Source organism: Callorhinus ursinus, unplaced genomic scaffold, assembly GCF_003265705.2.
Source record: "Callorhinus ursinus isolate GAN/ISIS: 27379988/994484 unplaced genomic scaffold, GSC_fseal_2.0 scaffold74, whole genome shotgun sequence".
NCBI classification, from domain to species: domain Eukaryota; kingdom Metazoa; phylum Chordata; class Mammalia; order Carnivora; family Otariidae; genus Callorhinus; species Callorhinus ursinus.
In genome coordinates, this window is record NW_027397136.1 from 4,365,836 (window position 1) to 4,385,341 (window position 19,506).

Here is a 19,506-nt window from a genome sequence, read left to right on the forward strand (position 1 = left end):
GCTGATGCATTGTCCCTTTTCCCTGGGATGAAGTTCTTGGCAGGCTGGCTTTTCCCAGGGCCAGACTGGACCATTACTAGCTGCATGTCGGGCTGTGAAATTAAAGTCATTTTGGTTTTCTTTTTTATTCTCCACATCCACTAATTTATTAAATGCCATTAAATGCTGTGCTTGGCCGTGGCTCATAGAGAGCACTGGGGTGTGCTGAGACTTAGTGTTTGAAAAGCTCCTGCAAAGCAGAGGGGGTGAGGCTGGTGGGGCGCAGGGGCAGAGTTGGGGGGCTCTGCAGAGACACATGAGGCCACAGGGATGAAAACAGCCAGGGGCCTCTGAGGGGAAGTGGGGCAGATGAACAGGCGACTTACACAGGCAAACGAGGGGCTAAGGGGGGTGATCTGGGAGTAACTTGGGGCTCTTGGGGGTTCTAGGAGTAGGGATGAGGGGATAATGGGGGGTTTCTTATTCAGGTGGGTTTGTGTGTCTGGGTCTGGTCCTGTTCCAGGCTGTGGCCTGCTCAGGCCCTCCCACCCCTTTCTACCCATCCATCCATCCATCTGTCCGTGGAGCAAATGTTGATGCAGTAGCCCAGGCATGTTCTGGGTCCTCCCGTGGAAGAGGAATGGATGAGTGTGAACCTGGCCCCGGAAGCTGGTGTTTTAGTGGGGGTGGTTGACAAGTCTACACAGAAGGCTTGGCAGGTCCCTCGTGTGCTGCCTGGGGCCTAGCCCTGGCCCAGGAGGTCACCCGCAGGGAAGGCCACCCCTGTATGGGGGACAGACTATTGGCAGCCATGAGGGGATGCAGGGAGTGGCCGTCCGCTGCACTAAGTCAGGGGAAGAAGCTCAGAAGGGAGTTTGGTTTGAAGGGAAAATTATGGGACTCACCCCCAGAGAAATGGGATGCCCACATGAAAAATACATAAGGACATGAGACAGAAACATATATTAAAACTACAAATCAATAGGATTCGAACTAAAAAGGAGGAGAAATGCCATGGGGGATATTTGGCTAATTACAACAGGCTTAATGAGGTGAGCCTGGAGTGCTTGATCCCTCTATGGCCATAGCCTGGCTAGGCCTCAGTTTGCCTGGTGTGCCTCTGGTGGATGGGCCCAACCGTGACGAGGAAGGTCCCGGGATGGCCCTTGGAAAGGGCCTGAACCTTCTCTTTCCTGCAGTCAGCTAAGGGCCTGCACAGGAGAGCCCTGTAGGAGGGACACCCAAAGCCATTGCCAGGGATGAGGTGCTGTTCTAGGCTTTGGGGATTTAGCAATGAACTAAATAGACCCAAATAGACTCCCTGCCCTCATGGAGATCAAGGCCTCGGGCAAATGCAAGGGTAAGAACTTGTTTTCTCACATTTGGATGTGGATTTATTTGGGGCATGGAATTGAAAACACTTAGAAATGTCCTCAGTTGGGGCAGGGGTAGGGAGCACGAAGCTCGGTAGTCAGGATAGTCGCTGGGCCTCGCCGGCTGGAGAGGGCCGCTGACCAGGCCTGGACCGCACCATGTTGGCTGGTGACCTTGGGTCAGTCGGTGCTAACCTTGGCCAGATCCTTGTTCCGAGTCACCTTGCCTCACCCCGGAGCCTCTTCCTGCCTTGGGTTTGACTGTGGCTCGGTCCTCTCGGCTGAGACGGCCCGCAGGTTTTGGAAGGGAATTTTCCCCAAGGCCACCAGCTAAGTTCTCTGGCACTGAGCTTTGGCTGTGCCACTGCAGGCCTTGTCTCCTTCCTGCGTGGGGCACCTTCCGCGTGGGGCTGCTCTCCTGCCCCATTCCTGTCGCACCCCCCCCAGCCCCTTGCTGTGGCCCGGTCTGCTTCCTGTCTTCTTGCCCCCTGCCCAGCAGACCTGTTCTTCCGTCAGCTCCTCCCCCCTGCCCGGGGCCATGCATTCTCTGCTCCTGCCCCGGGGTTCCCACCAGCTCCCCAGATGGAGTCTTTTAGCTCTTCACTCCTCTCATGGTTTATTGTCCCTTTCAGAACCAGGACGCTGCTCCCGCCCTGGAGGGAACACACCAGGTTCTTTCTGTGATGGCTGTCTTCTTGAGGCCATAGCCAGAGGGTGGACGCCTGGCATGGGGATTGGGCTAGGGCAGGGTTTCTTGACTTCTCTCCACATTTGGGGCTGCATAGTTCTTTGTGGTGAGGGACTGTCCTGTGCATTGTAGGTCATTTGGCAGTAACCCTGGCCTCTACTCACTCAGATGTCAGTAGGAGCTCCCTACTCCAAGTTGTGAGAAGCAAAAATGTCCCTAGACGTTGCCAGATGTCCCCAGAGGAGCAAAATCTCTCTGGGCTGAGAACCACTGGGCAGGGACGTGACAGCACCAGGTCTCGGGCTTTGCTAAGCCCGTGCTGGCAGGGACCTGAGAAATTCTCTAGCCCAAAGCCAACATTTTAAAAGAATTTGGGCGTCAGAGAGCTAAAGAATTGTAAGGTCTCACAGGGGAGCAGCATGATCAAAGCAGTGTCTTGGAAAAAGGATTGGGGCAGCTCTGTGCAGGCTGGGCTGAGAAACCGGCCAGAGGCAGGAAGGAGAGCGTGGTTGGGACCTGGGCGTGAGGCAGGGGCCAAGACAGCGCCTTCCACCTGTCGGCCCAGGCTCAGCGTGCACTCCACGGTCTCCTAGAAGGAGGGTATGGGAGAGGCCCCGCACCCAAGGCCAGGAATCCAGGTGTGGGCCCAGCCTGGCAGTGGGACGGCTTCCTGTCCCCTCTTGCTGTCCTTATCTGTGAACTTAGGGCCTGATTGTTTAGGTTTTCTTCCTGCCCGGAGGCTCTGCTCGTGGGTCTGAGAGGGGAGCAGGGGCTTTATCTCAGTAGGAGAGCCCGGAGGGTATGGAAGAGTGGCAGTGGGGTGTGCAGGAGGCCCCCCCAATTGCACTGCAGGGACGACATTCACTCAGCAGACATCGTGTGTGATGCCCCCTACACCCCAGGACTTAAGTACAGGCAGTGTGTGGGGACTGCCCCAGCTGTAGGCAGTGGGTCTCACCTGGGATCTAGCCCGGGGCATGGTGGGAGCTCAGACAGGGAGTGAGAGGGCGCAGGAATGGGGCCAGAGCGACAAGCTCTTCTCCTGGAAGGAGGCTCCTGGGCAGGGCTTTGGGAAGCTTGCAGACCAAGTCAAAGAATGTGGAGCATGAAGTCAGAGAACTGTTTTGAGAGAGATGACCAGGTCCTGGGAGTTTCTGAGCTGTTGAGGTTTTCCCGTATAGAGGCTCTTGGACTTCATGGCAGTTCTCCCTGGGAGGGAGATGGAGAACGGAGGTATAGAGGGGCCCCTGCTGGACCCACTCCCCGTGGGAACTGGTTTCCGGGGAAAGGTGTGCTGTGAGAATTTTCCCAGGCCCAGGGAGGGTCCTGGGGGCCCCAGGGTCCCCACCGCAGGGTGGTAGGGGCATCCTGCAGCTCTGGGGGTCCCAAAGCCAGGTGTCTTTAGCAGGGTCCTCTATCTGCAAGGAGTGACCTGGCAGCCTTGGGGTTTCCTCTCAATCATTGCAGGCTCTGGCTTTTAGAGCCATAAATCTTCAGCATAAAGATCATGAATTTCCATGGTATGATTAATGAAAGAAAAATTGAGACGGCAGTATAGAAACTGACCAGATTGAAAAAAGTCAGGATGAGAAGTTGGATGGAAGTTTCAGAGCTTCTGACCCGGCCTGGAGCGCCACCTAGTGGTTACGGGGGTGGTGGCACCCATTCCCCCTGCAAAGCTCGGTGGATGCCCATTGATTGGGTGGATGCTCTCGGCCAAGTGTGCCCATACCTTGGGAGCCTTGACGTAGTTCCACTGGGACTGCTTCCAGGTACAGGGGGCACAGGACCACTCCACGGCGTGGGCAACCCAGGAAGCTGCTCCACTTATTCCCACTCCTCCCCGGCTGCTTGAACCATCTCTGCTTTAGTAAGGCATGGGAATACCCCCCACTTTTTTTTGTCATGCACAGCCTGGATCACCTTTCTGGTTCCTCATCTATGAAAAATCTCATCTCTTAAAGCCCAGCAAGTCCGTCAAGCCTGCCTTATAAATAGACCTCATTGTACTGCTGCTCACCGGTCCTCCAGAGCTGTCTGGTGAAGGTCACCACCAGCTCGTGCCTGATCCCTGCCACGGCCTCCCAGTTGCTCTCCCGGCTTTCCCCATTACCCTGTGGGGACCGTCTCTGAACATCAGCCAGAGTGATCTATTGGAAACATACATCATGTCACTCTCCAGCCCTTGGGGCTTCCCAGCACGCTAAGAACACCCCCACCTTGTCTTTACTGACGCCTGCTAGATCTCGTCCCATCGGTCCCCTGCCACCCCTGGTCCCCTACCACGTGTCACCGCCTTCACTCTGTTGCAGCCACACGAGCAGCTGGCTCCTCCCGGGGTTGGCCGGCCTCCTTCCCACCTCAGGGCTTTTGCACATGCTTTTCCCTCTATCCAGAACATTCTTCCACCACTTCCCCTCTTCATTTGGGTCCTTACTTCAGTGCCACCTTTCTTAGAGGCCTTCTGTGACGACCCTGTCCCCGGATACTTTCTAACTCCTTGCCATCCTTATTTTTCTTCATGGCACATGCCATCACCTGAAATTGTGCTACCTGTGTGCTTATGGAACATTATGTCCCCTATAAGAATAGCCTGTTCGTGGGGGGAGGGGCGGTTTGCCCGTGCTGCTCACCCCCCCACCCCCACCCCAGCACTCAGAACAGGCCCTGGCGCTTACTAAATGGGGGCTCAGTTTGGGTGTGTGGACTGAATGAGGGAAGAAAATGCCACCTGCTCGGGCAGCCTCTCCCCCTGACCTTCCCTGCACGCATGCAAGAACCACTCTCTGCCTACTCGTGGGCCGCCTTGTCTTTGCTGATCCTTCGGGGTCTCCTCTCTGGAGCTAGAGCAGCTCGAGAGCAGGGGTGTGCTCGATTCCTGGGGTCACAGCACAGCTCCTGGCATCTAGGAGCTGCTCAGTCAATGCCTTTCCGAGACCAGCACCTGGTGCTGGCCACCCACTTGCCATGCTTTCTTCCATTTAAAGTCTCCCAGCAATCCGGAAGGCAGGCGATATTGTTCTCATCGGGCATACAAGGAGTTTGCAAGGTCACACCACCAGGAAAAGCTGGAGCCGGGTGTCAGATCCATGTTTGTGCCCCGCCAAGCCCTTGCGTGTCTGCTTTCACCCTGCCTGGAATGTTCTTGCCCCCCACCTGCCCCAAGTCCACCTGTCCTTTGGGGACTGACTGCCTCCTCCAAAGGACATCACGAGCCAGGACAGTGGTTGGCTCCTCGCAACTCCTGTACTATTTGGCACCAGCGTATACCGTGTGGGGTCGATGGTGCTTTTTCATTGCTCCTGTCCAGCCAGAGCGGAGGTCCCAGGAAGGCAGGTCGCTGAAGAGGTTGTGGCTCTTTTGGCCCGGGACGCTGCAGGCTGCTGGTACTCAGTAAATATCAGCTGACTGATGGATTGGCCCCGCAGACTCCACATACAGACTCCGCATACTTCCCCGGAGCTGCCGGAGGGACAGGGTGGGGGGAGCGTCGGCTATATGGAGCATAAAATAAGGCAGCTGTGCAGACGCGCAGCCAACGAAAGTGGAGCGTACCCCAGATGAAGCCGCGGGCGTCGCAGCCCCGGGGGCGTCGTGGAGGAGAGTTGGTTTTCAGGCCCGGAGCGCTGGCTGCTGGCTCACGTGGACGGATGGCCAAGGCAGTGATGGACTCGCGAGTTTCCTTCTCCCCCATCTGTGGGAAACTTGTTCCGCGGGCTCCGGAGAGCACGGGCATGTGGGCAGGGCAGCGGGACACAGGTGCCCGAGGGTCTGGCTCTGAGATTCTTCCCGGCCCCCGAGACAAGTCCTTACTCACTTTCACTGTCCACTGTGCCCTCCTGCCGGACTCCTTCCTGAATGCTGGGGCCTCTCCACTGACAAGGGGAAGAACCGCCACCACCTGTGTGGGTCTGGGACCTTCTGCAGCTGTTACAGGGTTCTGCCTGTGTCTTTTAAACATAGATGCTCAGAGCGACCGTAGGAGGTTTGTGAAGCTAGTATAATGCCATTTGCCAGCCGGGCCAGCTGAGGTATGGAGAGGCTGAGGGTTTGTCTGGGTCACCTAGCCGACGCGGTGTGGTCCCGTGGCCCTGTCTGATGTGCAGCCCCATCCCCCCCTTTCCCCGTCGCAGAGTGGGGGGTGGGGCCATGCAGCCTTCAGGGGCCTGGAGATGAGCCCAGGAGCAGTGCTGATCTAATGGCTTTCCTTTCTCTCCAGCTCTGTGGCTGTGGGCTGCTTGGAGTGGGCATTTGGCTATCCGTGTCCCAAGGCAACTTTGCCACCTTCTCCCCCAGCTTCCCCTCGCTGTCTGCAGCCAACCTAGTCATCGCCATTGGCACCATTGTCATGGTGACGGGCTTCCTCGGCTGCTTGGGGGCCATCAAGGAAAACAAGTGCCTCCTCCTCAGTGTAAGTTGGACTCCATATCCCCCCAGCACCCCCCGCCCCCGGCCCCCCGAGCTCTGATCTCCCTGCTTTTGGGCCACTGAGACGGGCAAGGCCTGGGACGACCATCAGCCTCCTGGATGCCCAGCCTGAGCCTAGGGAAATTGTTTGTAGAATGTTCTTGGCCTGACCACACCCCTCATCCTCGTGATGGGGCGCCCCTGCCCTAGCTGCCCCTCCCACTCCTTGACTGGCTGTCTCCTGTGTCTCCGTCCCTTACTCTCTGGGGATTCCTCAGGAGAAGCTGGCCTCTCCCGCACCTGGGAAGCCCTGTCTAGGTGCCACCTGTCCCCCGCCCCCTGCCACCCTTGTGTGCACCCCATTCCCGGCCATGACCACTCCCACGTGCTTTCTCTTTCCAGTTTTTCATCGTCCTGTTGATCATCCTCCTAGCAGAGCTGATCCTGCTTATCCTCTTCTTTGTCTACATGGACAAGGTGAGCTTTGTGAGCTGGCGGGGGCGTATGGAGCATCACTGGGGCTGGGGCGGGGCCAGCCCGAGAAGCACGGACAGGGAGGACCTCTGAGGAAGGCAGGAGGGAGAATGGAACCAGGGGAGCTAGGGGAGGCCTGGATGAAAGGTTTTGGTGGGGTCAGCGTGGGGAAGGTGAGTTTGCGGGGCGGGGGGGGGGGCTTATCACCTGTGTAGTCTTGGGAAATAGAATCCTCCAAATCACCCACAGGGGCAATGGACTGCCTCTGGCATTAGTGAGCTCCCCATCACTGGGAGTATTCAAGCATAGTTGTGTTGACCCCTTGGAGGAGGGATTCAGGTGTCTGCCCTCAACCTGACAGGTGAATGAGAACGCCAGGAAGGACCTGAAAGAGGGCCTGCTGCTGTACAACACAGAGAACAACGTGGGGCTGAAGAATGCCTGGAACATCATCCAGGCCGAGGTGAAGGGCCGGGGGTGGGGGTGGGGGGTGGGCTCAGACTCTGCCCAGGGGGCCGGGAGGGCTGCTGGGTGGCACACCATACAGGGGATGCCTCTGGGGACGGACATCAGGGGAGTGAAGGAGGGTGAGCAGGATCTGGACACAGGACCGAGTGCCTTAAATGGGTACAGGGAACTAGGAAGGACAGGTCGTCTTTACTGTAGCGACAGGGTTGCCTCCCTGATCGTGGCTCAGGCAAGGGGGCCCCGGTTCCAAGAGGAAAACAAGTCCGTGCTGCCCAGAGGCCCCATGTCAAGCCCTGGGGAGGGGGGCCAGCCGGCTTGGGACGGTCCCCAAAGCAGAGTGGGCGGGGTGGTGGGTGAGCAGAGGGATGAGCGCTTCTGCCCGGGGCCTGGTGCCCAGCTCAGAGAGGCAGGTGGGCATCACCTTCTCTGCGCTCTGGCCTCCAGGGAGGGGCTGTCGCTCCCCGTCTGGGTCCAGCTGCGGCCCAAAGAGGGGGCCAGAAGGAGGCCCTTGTCTCCTTCGCTGACCTGCAGGGAGGCAGGTTCGTGGGGCCGGGTTGGTCTGGGTGGGGAAGGCCCGGAGGACCACAGGCTGTGGGCGTCTGACCCTGTGGGCTGGCACCTGCAGATGCGCTGCTGCGGCGTCACCGGCCACACGGACTGGTACCCGGTGCTGGGGGAGAACACGGTGCCCGACCGCTGCTGTGTGGAGAACTCCCAGGGCTGTGGGCGCAACACCACCACCCCTCTGTGGAGAACGGTGAGGCTGGACGCGGCTGCCCCCGGGCCGCCTCCCAGAAGCCTGTGGGGGGGACAGTGCGGCTCGAGGACACCTGCCAGGGAGGGGCGGTGGGGTGGACCCACGGTTGGGGGTGTCAGAGGGTGCGGGTTGAACGGGGCTCTGAGGCTGTGCAGTGGGGCCTTGCAGGCCAAACCCTGGGGGCGAGGGGCGGGTGGGGGCACAGGTGGGGAAGCGAGGTGGCGGCTGGGCAGGAAGGGGCACTCTCCGTCCTGCCACTGCCTTAACCTGCAGTCGCTGCTCCCCAGGGCTGCTACGAGAAGGTGAAGATGTGGTTTGATGACAACAAGCACGTGCTTGGCACGGTGGGGATGTGCATCCTTATCATGCAGGTGAGAGCCTCGCAGCTCCCCGGCTGGAGCTGAGACACACGCACGCACACAGACGTGCACACACACACAGACACACACACGCACACACACAGACACGGATGCACACACAGACGCACACACACAGACACAGACGCACACACACACAGACGTACATGCACACGCACACAGATGCACACAGAGATGCACACACACACACAGACGCACAGACACACATGCACACACAGACACACACAGATGCACACACACAGATGCACACACACACAGATGCACACACAGATGCACACGCACACACACACATAGACGCATGCGCGCGCGCGCACACACACACACACAGCTGCCCCAGGCAGCCCACACGCACTCCCGCTCCGCTCTGCCCCGAGACCTCTTTCAGTGCCTGTCCCAGCCCGGCAGGCACAGTAGGGCCCGGCTTCCCCGGCATTCCCTCTGAGCTTTGGGCCCGGTGCCGGCATCGCACGAGTCCCTGGGTGGGTTTGCTTGAGAACGCGCCTGCCCGTCTTCCCAGGGACACTTACCTCGGGACTGAACTGAATGAAAGCTGAGTCCCCGGGTAACATGCCTGCGCACAGGCTTGCGCTCTGCGGGCAGCTGGCTGGCCGCGTCGCCTATGATGTGTATGTGAGCTGGGCGGCTGCCTAACTTCTGTGCCTTAATTTCCACATCAGTATAATGAGCATGATCCCCATGCCACGTCTTAGCATCAGGTGAGCTCTAGCTGTGTCCCGGGGCGTGGAGCAGGACTGGGCGGCTGGGGAGAGCTCCACAGGTGTTAGTGTTCTTAGCGAGCGCTCAGTGGGCAGCCGTGCTGTGCAGGCTCTCCCCCGGATGCTGGAGAGGGACAAGGAAGGAATCCCTGCCTCCCTTCCGGACCTCTCTGGGGCGAGCACTTCCTGGGCTCTCTTCTCTGTCCACTCATGTATGGCTCCTCCAAGCAGGAGTCTGCAGTGCCCGATTCCCCTTGGAGCCCTCGAACTTGGCTGGCCGGTCCATGACAGGGTGGCTGACATCCTGCATCAAGTGATCTTTCTTGCCCTAACCGCTGGGGCCTGCGGGTCTGACCGTGTCTGATTTTACTGCGAGCTTTCAGGCTCAGCAGACGAGCCTGCTGTCATTTTGGCAGAGCTCTGATGAGAGATGTGTGCATGGGGGCCAGACAGCATTCCGCGTTGAGGCCTGGACCGGAACCAGCCACAGGGTCCCCGCCAGTTACGCCCAAACACGGAGCACGAGAGCCGTGCAGGCCGCGCCGTGTCTCCTGGGCCCCTGCTTTATGGCGCGAGCCCACGGCCCGCTGTCTGTGGTGCCCATGGGGCCGCAGGCTGGCTTCTCTCTGCCTCCTGCATGGCTCAGGGTCAGCACCCCTGTCAGGATTCAAGAGTCGAGGGAACACAGGTGAGCGTGAATGTTGTTCTGGGCACATCAGTGGTGAAGACACACCTGCTGCCGCCAAGACCTCATGTTGTGTGCTCCAGAACTGAGCGGGGTGACTCGGCACGGCTTTGGCGTTCTTGCCACCTTCCTATCCCCCCTCCTCAGTTCCTTGGTAGCTACCACTTAGGACAGGTCCTTTGGGGGTCTGGTCCTCACCACAGCCCTCGGAAGTAGGCAGATTTTTGAGCCTCCGGGCTGTGTGTTATTCCGTACAAGTGGCTCTGAGGGGCTGAGCTCCTGGGTGTGTGACCTCTTTCTGGCACGTTTCAAGCCCACGAGTGGCTGTCCCCACTCGCTCCGGGTGCCATGTGGCAGACCCCAGGCCGCCGTCCCAGGCCCTCTTCCCCTTGTCTTTCAGATTCTGGGCATGGCCTTCTCCATGACCCTCTTCCAGCACATCCACCGGACTGGTAAAAAGTACGACGCCTGAGCCGGCTGGCTGGGAGCACCCCGGCCCCCACACGGACACTGTGCCGGGGAAGAAGATTTGAGCTTTGTGTTGCCTGCCCGCGCCCTTCAGACTGCTGACCCCTGCACCCAGCTCCCCAGCCCGCCGGCCCCCAGCCCACCCCGCCTCAGCCTACTTGGTGGGTGGAGGGCCAGGGAGGAGGAGGTGTGGAGGACGCACACACAGACCTTGGGTGCTGGGGGCGCCTGGATTCCTGCATCTGTGTATTTGCCAAAGAAGACGGGGTGGGCCGGGTTCGTGCTCCAGGAGCCCCCCAGCACGGATGCATTTCTGCCCCTGCCCTTCCTCGCCCTGACACTTTGTCCCTGTGGGGATGGGGAGCACAGTGCTCCCCCCCCCCCCCCGGTGGAGAGACTGCCCAGCGGAGGCCACTGGCGTCCACGGCCACCCCCGGGGGAGGGCTGGTGGGGGCGGGGGTCCGACCACCTCTGGGCGAGGCCCCTGGGAGCATCTTGCCCAGGCTTTTTATACCTTACAGTGTACCTTTTTTTATTTTATTTTACTCTGATTATGGTTATTCAGGAATATTATCTCTCAGATAAGTTTAGGGTTAGCTTTCTGATTTATAACTTTTTACTGCGTTGATTTCTGTAATGGTTTGATTTTTTTTTTTTTCCCCTGAGGGTGGGGACGGGTGGGGAGAGAGGATGTCCGTCAGGTTTCAATCGGGACAAACCCCTGTGCCACGCCCAGGAGGCCCCGCGGTGAGGCGCACCAGGCCCTGGCTCCGGACGCGCTGAGCAGGAGGGAGAGTGGGCCATGCGGTGGGGGCTGGGCGTCCATGGCCCCGGGGGGCCTGGAAGAGGCGCGGGCTGGTGGGGGGGGGCATCCTGTGCAGGGGTGAGGCGTTTGCTGGCGCCGGCGGCAGTTGGGGGTCCTCTGGGGGGCTGGCGCAGTGCTTCACCAGGAGCGTGGCCAGGGCTCTTGTGGGTCCTTATGCTTCGCTGATGGGCAGTCTTTCTTGTTTCTCTTCTTCCTCCCTCCTGCCCTCTGCTGGTATGGGAGCCCCCCCTTCCGCCCCATGCGGGCGTTCCCGCGACAGGTTCTGCAAGCCCCAGTTACTTTCACAGACATTCCTGCTAGAAACTCTCGGACAAATACCTCTCTAGTTCAGATGCTGCTCACTTTTCTCACATTGCTTCTGGAAGGGGAAGCGGTCCTTATGTTTTGCGGCTCAGACAGTGGCAGAGGACCCGTGACCATCAGGAGGGGAAGGTGGAGCTGGGGCCCACGATCATTCCAGCCACATCCAGCCACATTCACTGGGCGGCAGGGTCCCTGCTGGGGGTGGGGGTGGGGAGGGAGATGGCCCTCGGGCCCCAGACCCTCACCCCCTTCCTTGGGGTTTACTGACAGTGGAGTGGTGGCGCTCACGTCCTCCATGGCCCCAGGAGAAGCCCAGAGAGGACAGACTGGGTCTTGCTACAGTTGCCCGAGGCAGCAGGCAGCCTAAGTCACGGAATAGGAGCTGAACAGGCAGGGTGGGGCGTCTGACTGCAGCAGGGACCCCCATAGGACTTAACGCTGGCCTGACGGAGTGTTTTTGCAGTTTGAAAAAAATAAAGTCAAGAATTTACGCGACTGAGCTCGAAAAGGCTATCCACAAGCCAGCTAGGGTTGGTGCCCTTCCCCAGCGGGGCCTCGCGTGGGGCATCCGCCTTTTTCCTGCACCATTTGGCTCGGTCTCTTGATTTCCCACCAAGCCCGTATCTCCTCTCCAGCCTCCACTTGGCTGTTCCAAAAGCTGAGACCTGGCCCCCCAGCCAGCAACACCTCCACTCGCCTAAGTAAAATACAGTCGGGACCAGAAGTATAGAACTTTTGGTGTGTTCAGGATTCCAGGGTTTGGGGGGTGGGGCGTGGAGAGTAGGGTGGTCTCAGCGAGTCAGGCAGAGTAAAGACCACCCCCCTGAGACAGGCGCAGAGGTGCCCCTGGGGAAGCTGGGGAGGTGGGTCCTTGGGTGGAGGATGTGGCAAGCACACGCGTGAGCCAAACTGCCCTCCCAGGTCTTCTGGAGCTGCTGTGTTCCTGGTTAGGAGCTGCAGCTGCCGCCCCGGGGCCTCCCCCCTGCAGGACACAGAACAGACATGTCATCACACTGGGGACAGTCGCCTGGTGGGACTCGATGCATAAGGACCCCTTGCTTGGGGGTGGGGGTGGGATGGGGCAGGTTCGTTCATGCCTATCAATGCAATTTCAATTTTTGTTCAAATTCATAGCAAAAGCCTAACACCTGGGGGGGGGGGGATGTGTATAGCCTCCCTGGCAATCTTACATTTCTGGAGCTTCAGGGGTGTCCTCTGGCCCTGGAGCCTCGGCTGCAGTCCCCTTCTCCCTGCCAGCACCCTCTCCCCTTAGCTGTCCGCCTTGTCCATAGTCTCCCAGACTGCCTTCCTGCCTCGCCCCGTGCTTGGCTGTGTAGGCGTTTGAGGCTCCCCTGGGTGGAAGGCATGAGTGGTGGGGGGTGCTCTTCCAAGCCCCTTGCCCTTCCTGCAGGGTGGTACCCACAGCCCACAGAAGGCCACGCCGCATGGTGTCTGTGTGGTGGCCCCGTGGCCCCATGTCTTTTCAGTTTCTCCTCACTGTGATCTCACTGGGGCAGGGTTACCTGAATGAACCCTCTCACCTGGGGCTTCACTGGCCAAAATCTGAGTTCAGTTAGCTCTGATGCAGGCAGTTTACAGATTCGACTTAGAAGGTCAAGGTTCTGTAGACAGCTTCAAGGGAGTGCCGGCTGGAGACCTGGTCTTTTCCTGCAGCCATCTGGCAGAGGAGGTGGGCGAGCAGGGACTGAGAATTACCCTTGGGCGGGGGGGGCTTGTAGCAGGTGTTGGGGGCAAGTCTCCACCTCCACGGCCCAGCTGGAGCACTGTCCCCGCCTCTCCCCACCAGCATGGGCCTACATCATGGGCTCTCACTCCAGGAAGGTGGCTGACCCCACCCCAGACCCTCACGCGGATGTTCTGGTTTGACTTGGACCCGGGTGGCCATCCCTCCTTGCTTTGGTGGCCCCAAAACAGTCCAGGTGGCTGGAAATGACTGTCCCCGCCTCTGCAACCCCCTGCCCACCCACACTGGTGGAGGTGCTAACTAGCAGGGACCTGGTGTAGGACAGGAGCTGGGTGCCGGGTGCCTGGAGCCCCCCGCTTTGTCCCTCCGCCCTTCCACATCCGGCCTCCTGTGGTCCTGGACTCCCATCTTGTTCCTCTGCGCCTCAGTGAGGCAGTGGTCCTGGCAGGTCCTGGCCTCCCTGCCCCTTCTGGGCCCCCGAGGGCTGGAGCCAGGGGCTCATGCCAACACCCTGCCCGGCCCTGGGAGCGCGGGAGCGCGGGAGAGCAGGGCCAGCTCACTTGTTGGGTTCGGATGCATTTTTCCTGCTTGCGATGCCGTACCTGTGCGCTTCCTTCATCCTGGTTCTGGCTTTCTTGAACACCATGTTTTTAGCATGTTTTTAAATAAAAACTGATAACGTGTCAAAAGCACAAACAGGAGGTCTCTTCGTGGTGTGTTTGTGTTCGCTCAGCCACGCTGTGCCTTGACTTCTTGCGGTGGTTGGTGTGAGGGACACACAGACTGATCAGGCACTGGCCCTACCATCCGTCCAAGACACCCCACAGCAAGGACTTCCCCCTTCTCGGGCCCAGGTGCCAGGTCTGCTGGGTGTGGTGGGGCTCAGTCCCCTCTGGGGTGCCCGCTGACTGGATGCAGGCCTGGTCGGGGACCAGTCCCAGAGGCCCGAGCTCTCTGCAGCAGAGGTCGGCTCCCACCTCAGTGTCTGTCACTGGTCACACGTGGCCAGGCCTGTGGGAAGGCCCGGGAGTGTGTTGGGGGAGGGGCAAGGAGTAGGTCATTCGTGGCTTCTTGTAGGGTCAGGGGTGGTGGGTTTTACGTAGTCTCTCCCCAGTCCCCCTGATGTTCCTGGGGTTCGTTTGAGCCTGAGTGTGTTCCAGGGGTTTGGGGGGGGGGACTCACAGCATGGATTTAGCCCAGGCTGTGCTCTCTCAGGGCGGCTCTGAGACCCTCAAAGAAGGTACGGGAACAGCAAGTCAGTATGATGGGTCAGCGGGGAGCGAGGGGGCGTCTTCGACCACACAGACCCGCTGATGCCGCGGCCTCGTCCCTATAGACGTCTCCCAGTGTCCTGGTTGGGTTCTGGTGTGTGGAGTTGCCTCGGCTGGCACAGTCACGGGGACAAGTCGCAGGTGACAGGAGCCCAGAGGTCATCCTCACCCGGGGCCACGTGTATGTGTGCTTTGCTGCACGTGTACCGGGCTGGCATGGGAGCCAAGAGCGAGCATGCCGTTTGGGCCCCATAGCAGGAGGGGGGCTTCTCTGGACCCCCCTCCCCATGTGTGGAGGCCGGTCTCTCTCCCTCCTCCTCAAGGCAGTGGCCAAGTTGGCAGGGAGTTGTTGCAGAGCATCAGGCTTTGGGACCCCATCCTGCAGGTGCTGTGTCCCAAAGCCTCCAGAGGTTTGCTGAGCATTGAGGAGTCTGTCAAAGGTCCAGCTAGAATGGGGTCCCTGAAAACCCTCCTAAGGAGATGCATCGGAAGGGACCATGTGGCTGTGGAGTCAGGGGTTGGTCATGAACTAGGGGTGGGTGACCCTCCAACATCCTCTGAGGTCTGACCAAGTCATAGGTGTGTGGATGGAGGCCCTTTCCTCTCTGTCCCTTGCTCTGACTCCTGTCCCCCACGAGTGGGTGCTGGCCAGGTTCCCGTGCTGTGTGCTTCTGGGGGACAGAGCGAAGTCCCGGGGCCACGCTCTGTTAGCACTGGGCTCCAGTCAAATGAGCTAAGCTGTGAAAGGCCAGCTGTGCTGGCTGGGCCGGAGAGATGGTGTTATCAGGGTAGGGCTGGGCGTTGTTTATCCCTGGGCATGTCTGATGACTGGGCTAGAGCCTTCTGGTATGGGTGCTGGGCTCTTCAGCCCATGGGAGGGGGTGAGCAAGATGATCCTGGGGGCCCTTCCCTCGTCCCGTGTGCTGTGGTGGGAGGGCTGCCTCCCCAACTGCGCTCAGCAGAGGGCCCGTGAAAAAGGATGGCTTATGAGCTGCAGCAGAACAGGCTTGGTACCCACACGGGAGCGCCTTAAATATGGCCCAGACCAGGTCTTGCAGGGACAAGATGCTTATCCACCCGAAGACGTATTGAATACCTGGGCCAAGCACCAAGGGTACAGTGGTGAAGGACCCAGACCAAACCCTGCGCTTACAGAGCCAGCAACCTGGTGGGGACCACAGAAGAGCAGACAGGGTTGCAACTTCATGCTATGATCATACTATTCACGGGGTGGGAGAGGCGCTGACCCCAACTTGGGGAGGCGATATCGCAGCTGAGAGCTGAAGACAGCAGTTAACCCGGCAAGGATCGGAAGGTGCGCCCTGCCGATGTGGTTGGAGCAGGCGCACAGGGCAAGCGCGAAGGGGGCGTCTGGAGAGAGCGGCAGCCACCAGATCACAAGGCACTAAGCCAGGGGCGAGTTCGAACTGGAAGCCAAGAGCAGGAGCCCTCTGACCGGCTTCAAGTCCTGTGTGCCCGGCTCAGATCTGCGCTTGGGAAGGATCCCTGTGGTTGTGGCATGCAAAATGGTAAAATGGGAAAGGGTGGAGGCAGGGACATCAGGGAGGGGCTGCGACAGTGACTTAAGTGAGAGATGATAAAGCCCGCAGGCAAGTGTCAGTGGGAGGGAGACCAAAGCACCAGACTTGAGAGACGTACAGGAGAATTGAAAGACTTGGCGATTAACTGGATTTACTGGGGGGGGGGGGCGCCAGGGGAGGGGAGAGCACTCTTGCCGTCCGTCCAACATGATGTCCGTCACCCCAGACAGGTAGATGACTAACCGTTTGCACCAAATGGAGGATGAGTGTGTTTTCTGGGCTCGTGTGCAGGCAGAGACCAGCGTGGTAGAATGAAATCTGTCCTCTGTTTGCACTGAATTCTCACTCTGCGTGTGCTGGTCCTGTGAGCCCTGGGTGGTCACTGACCTTGTCCCACTGTCATCTGCACGATGAGGGCAATACCTGTTTTCCAGATTTGCTGTGAGGATTAAATAAAACCATGCACGTAGACATCCAGGTGGTGCCTGGACCAGGCTAAGTGCTTGGCAAGAGATTGTTCAAATCTGAGTTCTCAGGAGCCCCCAGACTAGAGGTGGAACCCCAAGGAAGGGCGTCCCCCTGGCTGAAAGCTGGGGACACAGGAGAATAATCTGGAAAGGGGGGTCGGTATATGGGGGGTGGTAGGAAGCTGTGGAATGGAGATGTGCGGGCTCGGGGGGGGGCTCTGTTTTGCTCTGGAATGGCCCAGAAGCAGCATTCAAGACTCCACAGAAACAAGAGGGAAGTCAGATTAAATGACCGTCACTTTGGACACAGAAATATTGGCATTGCAATGGTCCCCTCTAACGCATTCAGCGAAGAGGAGGAGGCTATTGATTGAGCCATCTCGTTTTTGCTGAGTTTAGTGACGGCTGTGGAGATGGACTGCCGTGCCTCCTTAAGCTAACAGAAAGCAGAGCGCCACGCCACAGGGCCTGCTGCAGTGTCCCTTCGGTGGCCCCACACGCTGCCTGGCGGCGAGAGCCAGCTGGGGCAAACCGTGGGCGCTGCCCGCTTTCCCTGGGTGTCCCGTCACGCAGAGGGATGGGGAACCCGTAGAGCAGGGCCACACGGAGGTCTGTGGCTGATTCGGGTGGGTTGAGCCTGTGGCTCAGAGATTTTCCGTCTGGTGGCTGTGGAGTCTAAGAAGTAGCCTCGGCCAACATGCAGAGCAGGGCCGACCCAACATGCGGACAAGGCGGGCCCCGGTGCTGTCCTTCAGTGGCCTCAGGAAGCCCCTTGCCTTTTGCCTCCCTCCTCGTGCCCCCACTGACTCCCCACCAATTCCTGGGACCCCAACATATTCCCAATACATGTCTTTTCTCTGGAAAGGGACTCCAGTTCCTGAAAGGACTCAGCCTTCTTATTTACAGGTTGGCAACTCAGGGAGACACATTGAATTTGACTTCTTCCCCAACTTGGGGGTTCTCTAAACCGCCATTAGGGACTCATGAGCGGCTTTCAATGTTTTAGAAGTCCAGCGGAAATTGCTCGTGACCTCGTCACGAGTGCCCAGGCTAACGAGAACGTGACCCTCTTGGCTGCCCTGGTCACGTCCTCAGTTCAGGGACACTGTTGGCACCTTGCTGATGGCCAGGGCTGGATGGAAGCTTTCCTCACTGCTCTCTTCACCCCTGGCCTGAGCCAAAGGATCGCTCCGGGTCCCTCACAGCACCCCTTCCTTTGTGTTCAGTCCTTGCTCGATTGGGTTTCGGCCAGGGGACAGAAGCAGGAGGAAAAGGCAAGTAGGGGCTTCTCGTGTATTTGTTTTTAAGAAGAAGGTAGTGGAGGGGCGCCTGGGTGGCTCCGTCGTTAAGCGTCTGCCTTCGGCTCAGGTCATGATCTCAGGGTCCTGGGATCGAGCCCCGCGTCGGGCTCCCTGCTCCGCGGGAGGCCTGCTTCTCCCTCTCCCACTCCCCCTGCTTGTGTTCCCTCTCTTGCTGTGTCTCTCTCTGTCAAATAAATAAAATCTTAAAAAAAAAAAAAAGAAGGTAGTGGAATGATCTAGGCTTTTGGACCCTGTGTCTCCCCCACCCCCATTGACAGTCTCTCTATTCTCAGCTGGGGAGAGGGAGTAGGAACCAGGGTCCCAGCTCAAAGTGAGCCCACCTTGTGGCGACATGACAGCCTGGCATTGGGGCTGATATGAGGCATGGCACCTGCTGGGAAGCAGTGGCCGCAGACAGGACAGGGTCAGCTTGCAGCCACCGAGGAGGACAGCTTCACAGAGCTTCTCGCTGCTGCCCACCTACCCGAGGCTCCTCTCGGCCACCAGAGCCTTTCTAGACAGCAGTGACGCTCACCTCATCGCGCTCCTGTGTGCAGGAGGCAGGGGCCCAGAGGGATGCTTGTCCCTCCCCGGCACGCTCGTGGGCTTCTGTGCATGTGCACACGCACGCACATGCACAGTGATGCTCGAGGAGACCATGTGTCCGGGTCCAACAACATAGGTGACCTGGGGCGGGCCCTGGACGGGGTCCAGTCCCTGTCTAATATGCAAGCCATCAGAGGGAATGAACTTGACCAAGGGGGCCAGGGAGACCCATGAGAGCTGGCCAGGCCTGCAGACTAAATCTGCTTGCATGGCAAGTGAGCAGGCCCCTTCCAGCTTCTCCCCAGCTGAGAGGCTCACTTCCCATCTGCTTCCCCAGCCCACTCCAGTCTCGCCATCTTGGGACCCCCAGAGGCCAGCTTTCCCAGGTACTTTTTAGGCTCGCCCACTCGCCCGCCCCGCCAAGTTTTCTAGGCAGAAGAGTGGATGAGATCGGATGAATGGTTTGTGTCATCAAAGCATTTACTTCTTGATGGCTCCACACTGGGCAACCTGATACCTTCCACTCCTCTGAATCATAAGATGGAAGTCTTTTTGCTTTTGGAGGAAAGAGTGTCCCACTCTGCATTTGGGGATGGGGACAAATTAGCTGGTCCACGTGCAGAAACACTGTCACTCTGGAGTGAGATGGGCTGGGGGTCTGGGTAACGGTAGCAGTGTGTGTCTTGGCTTCCGACGCTCAGCTGGGAGCCTGAGGGCCAGCCGGAGGGGGGCCCTTGCCCCTGACCCCTCACCACACTCAGCCTCTGCTGCAGCCAGCACGGGGTGATGCCTGCAGCAGGACGTGCAAACTGAGCCATGCTTCGTGGCAAATGGTGCGGGGATGCTGGCTGACCATAGGCAGGCAGCTTTCAGGGGAATGCAGTCCGAGCCCACTTGTCTGAGCCTGGCTCTCGCTTGTAGCCATGGGTAGGCAAGGCAAGGTCTGTTCAAAGAATAGGTGGACAGACCAAAAAAGGTAGACAGGACCTCGATCAGTGTGGTCAGTGCGTTTCCTAATAGGGCTCCTCCTTCCTCTCCTTCTCCCCATGACTAATGTCAGCTCCAGCACGCACAGTAGGTTGAAAGACATCTGATGAACTGATGGTCTGAGATTTCCCTGCAGAGGAGGCAAAAAGCAACAGAAGGTAGCCGTA

At 59.0% G+C, this 19,506-nt stretch overlaps 2 protein-coding genes across 9 annotated transcripts in view; one reads left to right on the plus strand and one right to left on the minus strand.

Moving 5' to 3' along the window:
* TSPAN9 (tetraspanin 9) overlaps nt 1–13,922 on the plus strand; it is a 196,567-nt gene extending 182,645 nt beyond the window's left edge. For 7 of the 8 annotated variants that reach the window (XM_025851896.2, XM_073886923.1, XM_073886922.1 and 4 more), the window contains 6 exons: nt 6,260–6,451; nt 6,850–6,924; nt 7,283–7,384; nt 8,015–8,146; nt 8,434–8,517; nt 10,325–13,922. In XM_025851896.2, coding sequence (XP_025707681.1) covers nt 6,260–6,451; nt 6,850–6,924; nt 7,283–7,384; nt 8,015–8,146; nt 8,434–8,517; nt 10,325–10,396 — 657 coding nt within the window. In that variant the 3' untranslated portion in view covers nt 10,397–13,922. The remainder of the gene's footprint in view (nt 1–6,259; nt 6,452–6,849; nt 6,925–7,282; nt 7,385–8,014; nt 8,147–8,433; nt 8,518–10,324) is intronic. The other variant, XM_073886925.1, reaches the window with a different exon arrangement.
* Nucleotides 13,923–18,849: 4,927 nt separating this feature from the next.
* TSPAN11 (tetraspanin 11) overlaps nt 18,850–19,506 on the minus strand; it is a 72,887-nt gene continuing 72,230 nt past the window's right edge. Inside the window, exon 8 of the mRNA XM_025851833.2 lies at nt 18,850–19,469. Coding sequence (XP_025707618.1) covers nt 19,110–19,469 — 360 coding nt within the window. The 3' untranslated portion in view covers nt 18,850–19,109. The remainder of the gene's footprint in view (nt 19,470–19,506) is intronic.